Source organism: Pteropus alecto, unplaced genomic scaffold (assembly GCF_000325575.1).
Source record: "Pteropus alecto unplaced genomic scaffold, ASM32557v1 scaffold131, whole genome shotgun sequence".
NCBI lineage: Eukaryota > Metazoa > Chordata > Mammalia > Chiroptera > Pteropodidae > Pteropus > Pteropus alecto.
Genome location: NW_006434709.1, coordinates 2,823,042 through 2,835,414, shown reverse-complemented (window position 1 = coordinate 2,835,414; position 12,373 = coordinate 2,823,042). Strand labels below are relative to the sequence as shown.

Sequence of the window (12,373 nt, the reverse complement as noted above, 5' to 3'; positions counted from 1 at the left end):
CAGTCTAGGGACCTTCTCCCTTTTGTATTGCCAGACAAAGACTGCAAAACTTTCCCTCCAAATGCTCTATTTCCATAGTCCAAGTTGTCCTTCATTTCCTCCTCTCACACTAAGGCCTGCTGAGCTACAGACTTGTTGCTCATTGTTTCAGGAAGAGAGAGCCCAGTCAACATCAGTATTGTTTTTAGCACTTCACGGCTCACAATATCTCACAAAAAAATGTGCTTCCAGCTGCTATACAGAGATAGGTTATGAGTTTGGAAACAACTGGAGACTTGGGGTAAAGACTTGGAGACTTTTTGCAGACTCTGGAAAAAGCAATTGTCTCTCATGCATGATGTAGCCCATATACTTCTTGAGGAAAAACAAAGACTGTGTCTTGTTCACCACTGCAACCCAGCACCTGGCGCAATGCCTATGCATAATAGTTAGTAGATAGCTTGTGTCTGAGTGAATGAATGAATGGACTTAATCAAGGGTTGTACTGAGAACATGAAGGCACCTACTGGTTGGAGAGGAAGAAGGCCAGAATGAGATAGGATTAGAACAGGGGACACTGAGGTTGAAGGATAAGCCTCCAGAGAGAATGGACAGAGAGTGTCCAATATGCACATCCAAGGAGCATCAGGAGCTTGACCATGACTTAAGAGGAAAAAAATCTGCCAGCTGAGAAACTACAACCAGTGATCCCAGGCAGGGCAGTAGTCAAAGACCTCTTCAGAACAGCACCATCTCCACTAGGAACATATCCTTGTCAAGGGTACAGACCTGGAGAAGGGGTCTAGAAATAGCCCACTCAACTAGATCAAGATTCAGGGCAGGCTTCTCATCCATGAGGGTCTACAGCACAAGGCTGGACACTAGGCAGAACCATAAAGACTGATATAAAATCCAGATCACTAAATTTGCTAAATCCAAGGAATCCAAAAATAGAATACATGGAAAACAGACAAGTACTTCAAGGATTTTCAATTTAATGACAAATTAAATTTTCAATTTAATGAGCAATGCCCAGGCCTACCATGAAGTGGAGTGTCCGGGGAATCAAAGAAGTATTCACAAAAGAAGTGATAAGTCAACTGAGCTGTGAAGAAAGAGTGGGGATTTGCTAGGGCTTTAGCCTGGGTAAAGGCATGTTTTGGGCTAGCGTGGCTGTAATTGCTTGAGTTGGACAGTAGGAAAGAAGGTCAGAGACATAACAGTTAGGACCAGTTGAAAAAGCCTTCGTTATCTGCCACATTTGGGGGTTTCTATTTCTAAGTTAATATTTAATTTAAACATAATACTGACGTAGTTTTGATATTCACTTCCAATCTCTCCTCATTCAGGAAGTAAAATCTTTCATCTTAAAAAAAAAAAATCTAGGTAACTACAGAAAAGCTATGACTTGGGAAACATGGGCATGGCCTGAGCTCACTCTGGAATGCCTGAAACTTAGGCTATGAAAGTTCAACTAATCTGGACGTGGTCAGCTAAGGCTGAGGATGCATAAACTGCCTTGGTCAGAGCTGGTTCTGATGGGGGGCGGGGAGGGTTTCTGGAGCCCAGCAATGGAGGCTACCATGACTGCTGCAAAGACAGACTGCAAAGGGAGTACAGGAACCACATCTCAGAACTGTCTGCAGGGTTCTGTCATAGGCAACTTCCTGGGTCTGTTTTGTAAGTCAGTTCAATTCTGTTACTAATTGTTTTGAAATAACTTGGGAAAATACAAATCCAGACTTGTTTTATAGTCATATGGCTATTTAGGTAAACAGAAAGTTGGCATGGCTGCCCAAAATTTCTTGAATTTCACCAGCCTGGTAGGGAATCAATCCAGTAGCCTGTGCTGAGTGGCAGTGTTGAATTCCAACATAATAAAAAATTACTGTGCACTCTTCAGAAAAAGTAGAAGTCGGAAAAGACGTTTTCTTTATTTCTTTTCCAAGGTCAGCAAAACAGTCCATCAATCAAAATAGGTAGCTATCTTTGGGATGGATAATTCATACCAGCAGCTATAAGTATGTGGGCCTCTTTATTAAGGAAAGTAGTACAGTGAGGAGGATGCTGGGGGCGAACTGGGTAAATGACCAGGACCAACATGTATTAAAATAGTACTGTGAGCAAAATGTTAAGGACTCAAAGAAGAATAGCCAGTCCTTGACCTCCAGAATCCTATAATGTACATGCCAAGTCAGGATGTATAGTCAGAGGGGTAAATATTATACACTTTGGGGTGTGAAAGGCAAATATCACACAAGCACCCAGAAATTCTTCCATCTGTTATAAATATTCTTGACCCTCCATGCAGACCTTTGGATAAGTAAATTGACATAAGCAGAACACACTCAGCAGTGTCCCCTTAATGAGTCTAGTGGATTACTTTTCACTTACCCCCCAAAAGTTCACCTTCCTGCAAAAGGAACCTGGGCTGATCATTCTAGAAATTCAGTAGTAACATGTAGGCAGCTCATGATTTTCTCAGTCCAAAAAGTCTACCCCATAAATACCTTTTACAAAACAAGACCCTTCCTAAACCATTTCACAGTTCTAAGAAACAACACCTTAGAGAAGACAAGTCCCTTCCCAACAACCAATCGAGGAAAGCAAGACCAGGGCCCACACCCTGACTTTACCCTGTAGATTTCTTCACCCTAACATGATTCTATTTCCTGATGTGGGATGTGCTCCCACATTCACTTGTCTCTCTCTTCACATAGCCTGGAAGAATAAGGGGAGACTGGATTGGAAGGGAAATAGGAAAGTGACCAGAAAATTCGAATGACAGAAGATGGAGTTTGGACAATGAGAAGCCATTCAAAGGAAGCACAAAGCAAAATTATAGGAAGATTAATCCAGCACTTGTATGTCCCAAGTATGTTAACATAATAGCATTAACTTGGATACCACCGGTTTATAAATTTGGTCATTTGGGAAGGGAATAAGCTCCAATGTACTTTCACATTATTTGGGCTGAAAGGACCGTTGTACAAAAATTGACCAATCCACAGCCCTGGGGCTACAAGTGACTCATGAATGTTTCATGCTCAGCCCTTGAAAAAGGATGGCCTTTACTTTATTGTTGCTATTATTATAGATGTCCTTTGACATGGCTTAACAAAACACAGGGGATAGACAGTTGGAGAAGACAAGTGGGAACAAGCATGTGCTTTGGGATCAGACCAATGTGGCTAAAATCTTGATCTTTAAATAGTTGGGAAAGGGCCTGGTACATAGTAGGTCTTCAATGTTAGTTTCCTTGCACTGATGTTGCAGGCTCTGTAAGAATCAGCACAGTGCTATGCTCTCCAAAGAGACTGACTTCTGGTTGAATTAACCAAAGAATGGTATCTAAGACTAAGAAAGTAAGGGAACCTTTCAATGTGGTCAAGGTAAAATCTCTACCCTACTATTGTATTAAATACTAAGGACACTTCAAGGGAGAGCCTGGAGAAACTGATTATATGAAAAATATTACCAAATACGGTAGATTATATAGAATAATTTATTGAATTGGACTTTTTATGCTGGAATCATGAAGGAAGATTTGATGGTTGTTTTTAATATTTGAAAGACTGTCTGAGACACTTGTGTCTGGTTTCACTGTATAGATCCAAGAAGTAGAATAGGCTGATAGACACAATTAATGGCTCAGTTTTTAAAAGGTCTTTTAAATTGACTGCTTCTGGCGGAAGTGAGTTCCCTGTTATGGTTGTATTCAAACACAGACAACCTGACAGCTTGGCAGAATTATGTAAATGCCATTCATGCATCAATGGGCAATTGAACTAGAAAAGCTTTCAGACTCCTTTCTACACTAAGTGTCTGTAATTCTAGAACTAAAAGTAGGCTAGTGAGGGAGTGAGGTAAACATTATCAGTCCTATACAGTATAACAAATGAGTTTGGCTTTTATATTTTGGAAATAAATATGAAAACTTGTTTTTGGTGACACTAGAAATGGCTTCTCTAAGTGAGATTCAGATTGGCCAATTGCCATCTAATACAAATGAGATTATATTTCAGACCAAAGGGTACTTAAAACTCCTCCTGAGAACAATTTGTTGTCAAGTAACCTCAAAACACACCCATCCGTTTACAAACAATTGATATACTAGTCACAAATCAGTCACACCTATTTATCAGCTAGTCTCGGTAGAGCCATACATAATTCAAGGTCTTTTTTTACAATGTCCTAGTATTTCTTTTATTATTATTTTAACAAGATAACCTGTGGTTTCTTGTACTCTCATTAGAAAGCGCAAAAGACCACAGGAATATCAGAATGCAGAACTCAGATCTCAAATGTTGTTTATGAACTGAAATAAAAACAGTTTGCCAACATCTCTATTTTGATAACCCTTGTCTGCATAAAAATATCTTTTCAAATATGTTTTGGAGGATTTGTGCTGATTTGTTATACTTGGATGCTTGAGCAATTGACTTTCAGTGTTTTTATCTCTAAGTATTTTTTAAAATGTTTGCCCTGAGTTTAAAATTTCCTTGTTTTGAGAGTAAATTGTTATGATATATCTGAATCTCTGCTCAGAAAACTCTGTGATAAACATATAGTGAGATGGTAATATTTATTTTTAGAAATGTTAAATTTAAACAATCCATAACCAAGATAAATGTAATGAACCAAACTCAGCAGTTAAAAAACATAAATTGATAGACTGTGTTTAAAAAAAAAACCACTGTGTGCTATTTACAATAAAACATACATTCAAAAAAACATAAGGATGTAGAAAGGTTGAAAATAAAAGTGCAAGAAAAGTTATGTCAGGCAAATACCAAAAGAAAACTAGTGTAGCTATATTAATATCAGATAAAGTATATTTTATGGCGAAAAAAACACATCAAGAGAACCATTACATAATGTTAAAAAGAACAGTTAAACTAGAAGGTATGATTCTAGTCTGCACTTAATGACATATCCTCAGTGTATATGAAGCAAAAATTGACAAAATTGTAAAGAGAAATTGATTAATCTACCGTCATAGGAGGAGATTTAAGTACATTTTTCTCAGTAATTAATAGATCAAGCAGCCAAAGGAATTAATAAAATATAAATTATTTGAATAATACAATTAAACATGATCTAGTGGATGCACAATAAGTATACAGCAAAACATTCTAGGTAGGGTCTAAAAATTTGGGGCTGAGTAAAACAGGAGTTATGCAATTTAAAATTAATGAAAAAATACCATTATTTCGTAAATTCTAAGGCACCCTTTTTTTTCACATTTTAACATCTCTGAAATCAGAATGTTTCAAGTTATCAATAATGTATTGTAATGTAATTGGCAGTGTTTTTCTCTAAAGGCTCATAAAATAATAAGACATTCTACAGTGGCTGCATCTTAAATTTAGTGAAATCTTTCCCATCAGTCTGTACTGTACCGAAAGTAAAGATAATGAAATATATGCTGAACATCACTGATCAGTCACTTCCTCTCCATCACCCACCCCTATCTGCAGTAGAAAATAAGAACTCTGGCCCTTCTCCTTTGGAGAGTGTGAGATAGGCAGAGGGCAGCTCATGATCACCAACCACATTACAGCCAACTTCGTGATATGGCCAGCAGTGCTATTGCAGTACTTTACTGCATACAGGAAACCTGCATCCTACAGAGATACCTATTTCTTTTCAAGAACACTTTGGACATTTATTAAAAAGTAGCCATATAGTAGGCCATTAAGCCAAGTCTCAAAAAATTTTTAAAAATTGATATTCTGCGATGAAAAAAGTCTCTTGAAATTCTATAGTAAATTAATTACAGATCATTTTGAAAATCTCACGTTTGGATATTTTGGACATACATCTAAATCTTTTACAAGTCAAAATAACACCATAATAGAAATTAGGAAATACTGAAAACTTGTCAATGACGAAGATGTCACATAACAAAACTTGTGAAATGCAGTTAAAGTGGTTCTTGGAGGGAAATTTGTAGGCTTAAATGTTTATATTAAAAAGAAGAAAAGTTGTAAGTCAATTAGCCAAGCATAGAACCCAAGACATTAAAGAAGCAAGTAAACCTCTCAAAAAAAAGGGGGGGAGAGTGGGACAAAAATAATAAAATAAAAACAACAAAAAACAAGATAAATACATAAAGAAAATTATTAGTTGGGTGGAAGGGAGGTGAAAAAGAGAAGTAGACATGTAGCTAAAGGACTGTGTTATCCCTGCTCAGTTCTAGATTGGAGGATGGGCTATCACTGTTGTCACAGGTTTGGAGCAGGCTGGAATGAGATCATGAACCATGAGAACCAAGAAAACACATGCAAATTGAGTTCATCCCTCACCTACTCCTAGGTCTTTCTTCCTACGAAACCTTTGTACACATTTATACTTCCTCAACTTGCAAATGAAGAAACTCAATAGAAAATGGATGTTATAAAATATTATACAATGTCTACATTTTACTCTCTGCCATTGTTATCATGAACTAAAATTTGTCAAATTACTATGAAACTTTCCATTTCTTAGGCTATTTGCCCCTACAATGGTCTTCTGATCACTATGTTTTTTTGAAGTTTATGATTCTGCTGTTTCTGGCCTCTCACTTCTTGGTATACATTTGTCTTCCATTCTCAATCCACCCCCACCTTTCTAATTTGACAGTTTAAGCTTCTGGGCATCCAGACAGCAGACAAGTAAGTTTATGTAATTCGTACATAAAATGAGAATTCTTGTCTCTGAGTAAGAACTTGAGAGAGTGTATATGCCCTAAGCACACAAGCTTTAGTGAATGACCAATGTATTCATTATGCCTGCTCCTGGGTTAGTGGGGATGTTTCAAACAGTTGAATCTTTTGGGTTGAGCATTCTGGATTAGCGAATCCAGTTGAAAGAGACACAATTGCAGGAAGAAGTGCACAATTTAGAGGATACAAAAAGTGTGTGCACGGAGGAGGGGAGAAGAGGAGGAGGTAGAGAGGGAGAAAGAGTAGGAAAGGGAGAGATTAACAGTTTGGGAAACAGGACCATAAAGCAGAAAGCCTAAGAGGATCTCATTTCTGCCAACACTGAAATAATTGCCAACTCTTTAAATGGTCAAAAATTGGCAAAATCACAGAATTGGAGGCAACGGAAGCCTGCCCCAGACCGTATTGTCCTGGCTGGCACTTTACAGTCACATTGCACCAAATCACAATCTGCCCCAGGGTCCTTATATGTATCTTCTAATCACAATATTATTTGGAACTGACATGATTTGTATTGTTTGCACTCCCAAAAAGCAGGCAAACTCTTCCCTCTGTCCCCTACAGAATGACAAAGTCCCGGGAAGGTATTATAAACACCTTTCCCTTTGCAAAGCAATCAGCTTCTCCCCTATTCATTAGGACATCAAGGAAATTTAGAAGTAAGAGATTTAATTTATATCTTCCCAAAAGAAAAGTCAGTGTCACAAGCAATGCGTAACTAGCATTCTTTTGCCACTGCTGTGGTTGCTAAAACAGATGTCAGTTTAGTCAGTGCCCAAAGCAGTAGGCTTAATGTTTTTTTCTTTCTTTTCTTTTCTTTTCTTTTCTTTTTTTTTTTTTTGATTAAAAAGCACTTACATAAGTGACAACTAAAATATTTCTGGGTTTCTTTTACACACTACCTAGCATCAAGAAAATTTCATTTGCAGACCAAGGAAGTATGAAAGATGAAGCTAAGATAATTTTATTTTCCCCACATGGCTGGAATTCCCCACATGGTCTTAACAAAGGTACCTATAAGGCCCAAAGTTCTTGAGATTGTATATAAAAGGTGCAAACTCGGCCAAAATTAATATCTAACAAATGCTTCATGATAGAGTCCGACCTGGCAGCCTTAGTTGACTGACCCGCTGGCCTTAAAATTTGTGAATGCCCTGATCCCTCACAGATAAAAATGTTTGCTGATGAACAAACATTTTTAGTTCATATTTCCTCACTCCAAGTAGAGTTATGCCCGTTCCTACTTCTGCGTCTTCGATCATATTTCGCCTTCCTTCTGGAATGCCCTCTCTTATTCTCTCCACCTACCCAAGGCATGCCCGAGGGTGCCTCACTGGCCTTGGCAAGCCTCCTGAACTTTCTCTGCTCTGAGCTCAAGCGCTGTGGTTCATAGCATCATTTAGAGTTGAACTGCACAGAACCTGTGCTGCTTCTAAACGAGCCCATGAGTCAGTCCTGACTTTCTAACTGGACTGTGATATCATCTTCCAAGACTGGAGGCTGACTTTCTTCACCTTTCTGTGTTTCCTTCTGCTAAGCATGTGTTGGAAACTCACTGTAAAATGATTTGTTGGTTCCTGATACCCTATTATGCAGTTTAGAGACATCGTTTTAAGGAATTGATCACCTATTAATCACTGGTAGCATCCATCTCTATGAGGCACCACCCAAATCATAGCTATGGCTTCTGCCTTTCTCATTTCATAATCTAAAGCAACAGCCAACAGTATTCAAAAGGTATGCTTACTTAACTGATAGTAGATAATACTAATGCTGACTAATACATGAGGGATGATCAATAAGACTAATTAAGCATATACGTTAGATAAATAGCTACATTAAAGGCAAATAAACAAATTCTTGTATCTAATGAAACAAAAAAACAAAAATGAGAAATTAGGCTTTCCTTCCAGTGTCATAGTATTTGAATATTACTAAGCAACTTTCTTTATAATCTTATTTCAACAGGAACTAAGAAATTCTGAGCACTAATGAGCTACATCTTGTCTGCATTATTCTCTAAAAACTGGTTTTGATTAATAAGCTCTATGCATTTTATGGAGAGTAAGGAAAGTGCTGAATGAATCCAAGATTAACTATTATTCTCACCATTATGAGTGACATGAAATGTCTCTACTAGGTCAGGGTGACAAGAGGACCAGATGATGCTGGGAAACCTTGATATAGAAGACCTCAAATCTTTCATTTGTAGGAGTGTGGCATCGATCTTCCCCCTTAATCACATACTCATGATGACTTATCTAAATTCTTCTTGTATTATTCATATGAGGCATAAACTATTAAGATTAATAGCAAACTAGACTTTATGTCTAAATGATTGCTACTCTTTCAAAATATTTACTTAGAAGATCATACTCTTTCTCAAACAACACTGTCACTATGCCAACTATTTCCTGAACTCTTGCTCTGAAATTGCAATTACTGTAAAGGCATGGTATTTGAATATCTTCAGTAAGGCAATAGGAGAACGTCCTCATCACTTGACTTCAAAACCACCCCAAAAGTTGTAGGAATCTGTTCTGATGAATGGTGGGTTATCAGTCTAGGAAGCTACTTGATGGAAAATAAATCATGACTAAAAAGGTATAAGATTTTCCTTTTTGCAGCCCATAGATTAGTTTCAGTTCCAAGGAAGGTGTTTCAGAATGCTCTGAGCAATGGCTACTCCATGGGAGCCTCCAGCATCCAAAGTCACTAGTTTGGAATTCGATTCAGTTGGATGTGGGAGTTTTGCCATGTGCACTATATGGACAGTCTCGTTACTTTATAGCTCTGTTTTTTTAAAAGAGTTCCATAGGGCTTAGGTCATTCTCATCTAATATTTTTTTCTACACTGCCTACTTTATAGATTAAAAAGAATCCAACATCTTCAGTGTCTATCAATTTTATTCCCATTTCTCACCCAGATTACTTCTCAGGTAGCATGAATGAATCATAATATTTGACTATGTTTTGCCCTCATTAATGTTGTATCAACTTTAATGAAGGCTATTAAATTTACCATTGGAAACCCCACTTGGGTTTCCCTTTCCTTGACACTAGGATGGCAATCTGAGGGCCTGTGGTTTCCCAAATATGTAAACTGGGATCACTCACCAATACCATAGCTCCAGTCAGAGTTAGCATGATGTTCACAGAAATCAAATTCATTTACCTAGGCCAAGCCTGGACACATCACCAGGAGCATGGCCTGAGCAGGGAAGCAAGGGGAGAATGGAAAAGGAAGTCACATTTACTGAAGGATGGCCATGTGCTATGATCTCTACTCATACCTGATATCATGTTAGTATCAAATCAATTCTAGAAGTAGAAATGTCTCAATTTCATATACGTAGAGAAAAGGAGGTTAAGAGAGGTTGGCTAACTTATCCAAAGTCTATATATTAATAAGTGGAAAAATTAAGATTTAGATCATCCTTTCCCGATTCCAAAGCCCAAGCCCTTGGCAGTGAGAATGGCGGCAGTTTCCAGGGACGGGGCCATGTAGGGGGAGGTGAGCAGTCGTGGCAACACTGGCTCTAGTGCCATTCCTGCCACCCACCAGCTGTAGAAGGTGTTAGCTTGCTAAAGCCTCATTCCCCTCAATCTAATAGTTTGGTGACTATTTAGTCTTCCTATCTTTGAAACACTGCACTAGGGCTCAAAGTTACAAAGATAAGTAAAGTCAGACATAGTCCTCTAGGGGTTTACAGTTCAGTGAGATAGACTAGCAGATAATTATATAATTTCTATACAGTAGATACTAAGATAGAGACCGTGTACAATGGGAGCACAAACTCAGCATTCAGTGGTAGTATTTACTTGTATGTGTTCCGCACCCAACTACAAGGTCTATGATTGCAGAGACCATGTCCATCTGTAATGCTAGTGTTTGTAGAGGGCCCAGCAGATAGTAGGTATTCAAAAAATATGTAAGGTATGAATGAATCAGCTGGTGTCTGAGCTAAGACCTGAAAGAGGAGAAACAGTCACCCAAGCAAAGAAAGGAAGAAAGGGTGTTTCAGGGAGAAGAAAATGAGGACAGCGAAGTGTGTACGGGGGACTACATGCAATTTCGTCAAAGCACAAAGTATAAGGGGGGAGGTAGTCAGACTGGAGGTTGGAGCAATTAGAGAGGCCTGGTTATGAAGGGCCTTGTCTGGGCTAACGGCTCTTGTTCCTAGGGGTTCATAAATGGATTCTGGGGATTTGATGGGCCCCTGAAACTGTAACCAAAGTTCGTGAGCTTGTGTGTAAATGTGAATGTGTACTTTTCTGAGGAAAAGTACATTAATCAAATTCTCAAATGTGAAAAACTTCTACAGACAATGAAGAGCTGTTAAAAAGTTCATGTATGGTCAGAGCTATCATAATAACATTTTAGAGAGATGACTCTAGATGCAGTTACAGAGGATGGAATTCGAGGTAGCAAGAATGGTGATGGGGAAACCAGTGAAGAGATAAATGCAACTATTCAGGAAAGAAGTAATAGGATTCTAAACCTAATCAATGGTACTGGAGATGGAGTGGATATGGACACATTCATGAGGTACTTAGGAATTCAAAGGAGTGTATGTACTGATAGAGAGTGTGACATCAGGGAAGAGAGCGAGAAAGAAAACTGACATTGACTTTTAGGTTTCCAACTCAGGTTGATAAGTCAGACCATTGAATGAGGAGAGGAGAACAAGCAGGTTTGAAAGGGAAAACAATGAGCTCAGTTTTAACTCATGAGTTCGAGGTATCGATTGGACCTACCAGAATGACCTTGACTATGATCCTGAAGCATGAGGAGAGATCTAGGCTAGAGATCAAGTTTTAAGTCATCAATATCTAAATGAGAGTTTAAACTATGAAAGGAAATGGAAAATATTAGAAAGAAGAACCACAGTGGACTAAGAGTGCATGCATGAGTTGTACAACATCATAAACACCACTGAATTGTATACTTAAAATTGGTAAAAATGGCAAATTTCGTGTTTATTTATATTTTTACCATAATTTTTTAAAGTGGGGGGGGGAGTATATACACTTCAAGGAAACTAAAAAGTATATATTTTTCTTAAAAAAAAAAAAAGATGGATCCATGGTTCATGCCACATTTAGAGGACTGAATACAAGGAGAAGCCCATGTGGGAGGTAGGTAAGAAATAATCAGAGATAGGATGAAGGAGACTCAGGAGAGTATTGTCACAGAAGCCAGGGGAATAGAATTCCAATAAAATGCAGGGTGGGGTGGGTGGAGAAGTTAGATAATCGCTACAGCTACTTCCAGAAATAACAGTCAGAATATATGAGCTCTGGGAGAGAGAGAATTTTGGTCTCTGGACTTGTCCATCCAGAACTCCTCAGCAGCAATAAAATGATTTAAATTTCATCTTTCAAAATAAAACTTGTCCATGCTCTGCCAGTTTTGTCTGGGCAGGAAACAGAACTCAGACCAGCTGCAGAGGAGGGTTCTAAATTCCACTTCAGAGCACTGGAATGACTCCCAAGTGCCAGCCTCTGCCCCAAGAGTGGGGAAAGCAGCCTGCAGCAGAGGGAGGCACAGCAGAGTCCTCCAGCCTTTCATCGAGGAGCTGACACTCCCATCTGCCTGGACAAGTCAACGTGTTCCTAGACCCTTTTCCTTCTTTGGTATTTAGACTGAGCAAGTTGCTAGGAAATTAGAGGTTAAAGACCAC

General features: G+C 38.5%; 1 protein-coding gene across 4 annotated transcripts in view; it reads left to right on the top strand.

The window, feature by feature from the left end:
• ANTXR1 (anthrax toxin receptor 1) overlaps positions 1–12,373 on the top strand; it is a 216,557-nt gene that overhangs the window by 104,623 nt on the left and 99,561 nt on the right. The window contains exon 13 of one of the 4 annotated variants that reach the window (XM_006909525.3): positions 2,700–6,451. The exons of the other annotated variants lie outside the window; for them this stretch is intronic. Coding sequence (XP_006909587.1) covers positions 2,700–2,747 — 48 coding nt within the window. The 3' untranslated portion in view covers positions 2,748–6,451. Of the gene's footprint in view, positions 1–2,699; positions 6,452–12,373 lie in introns of those variants that run through there. 4 annotated transcript variants of the gene reach the window in all.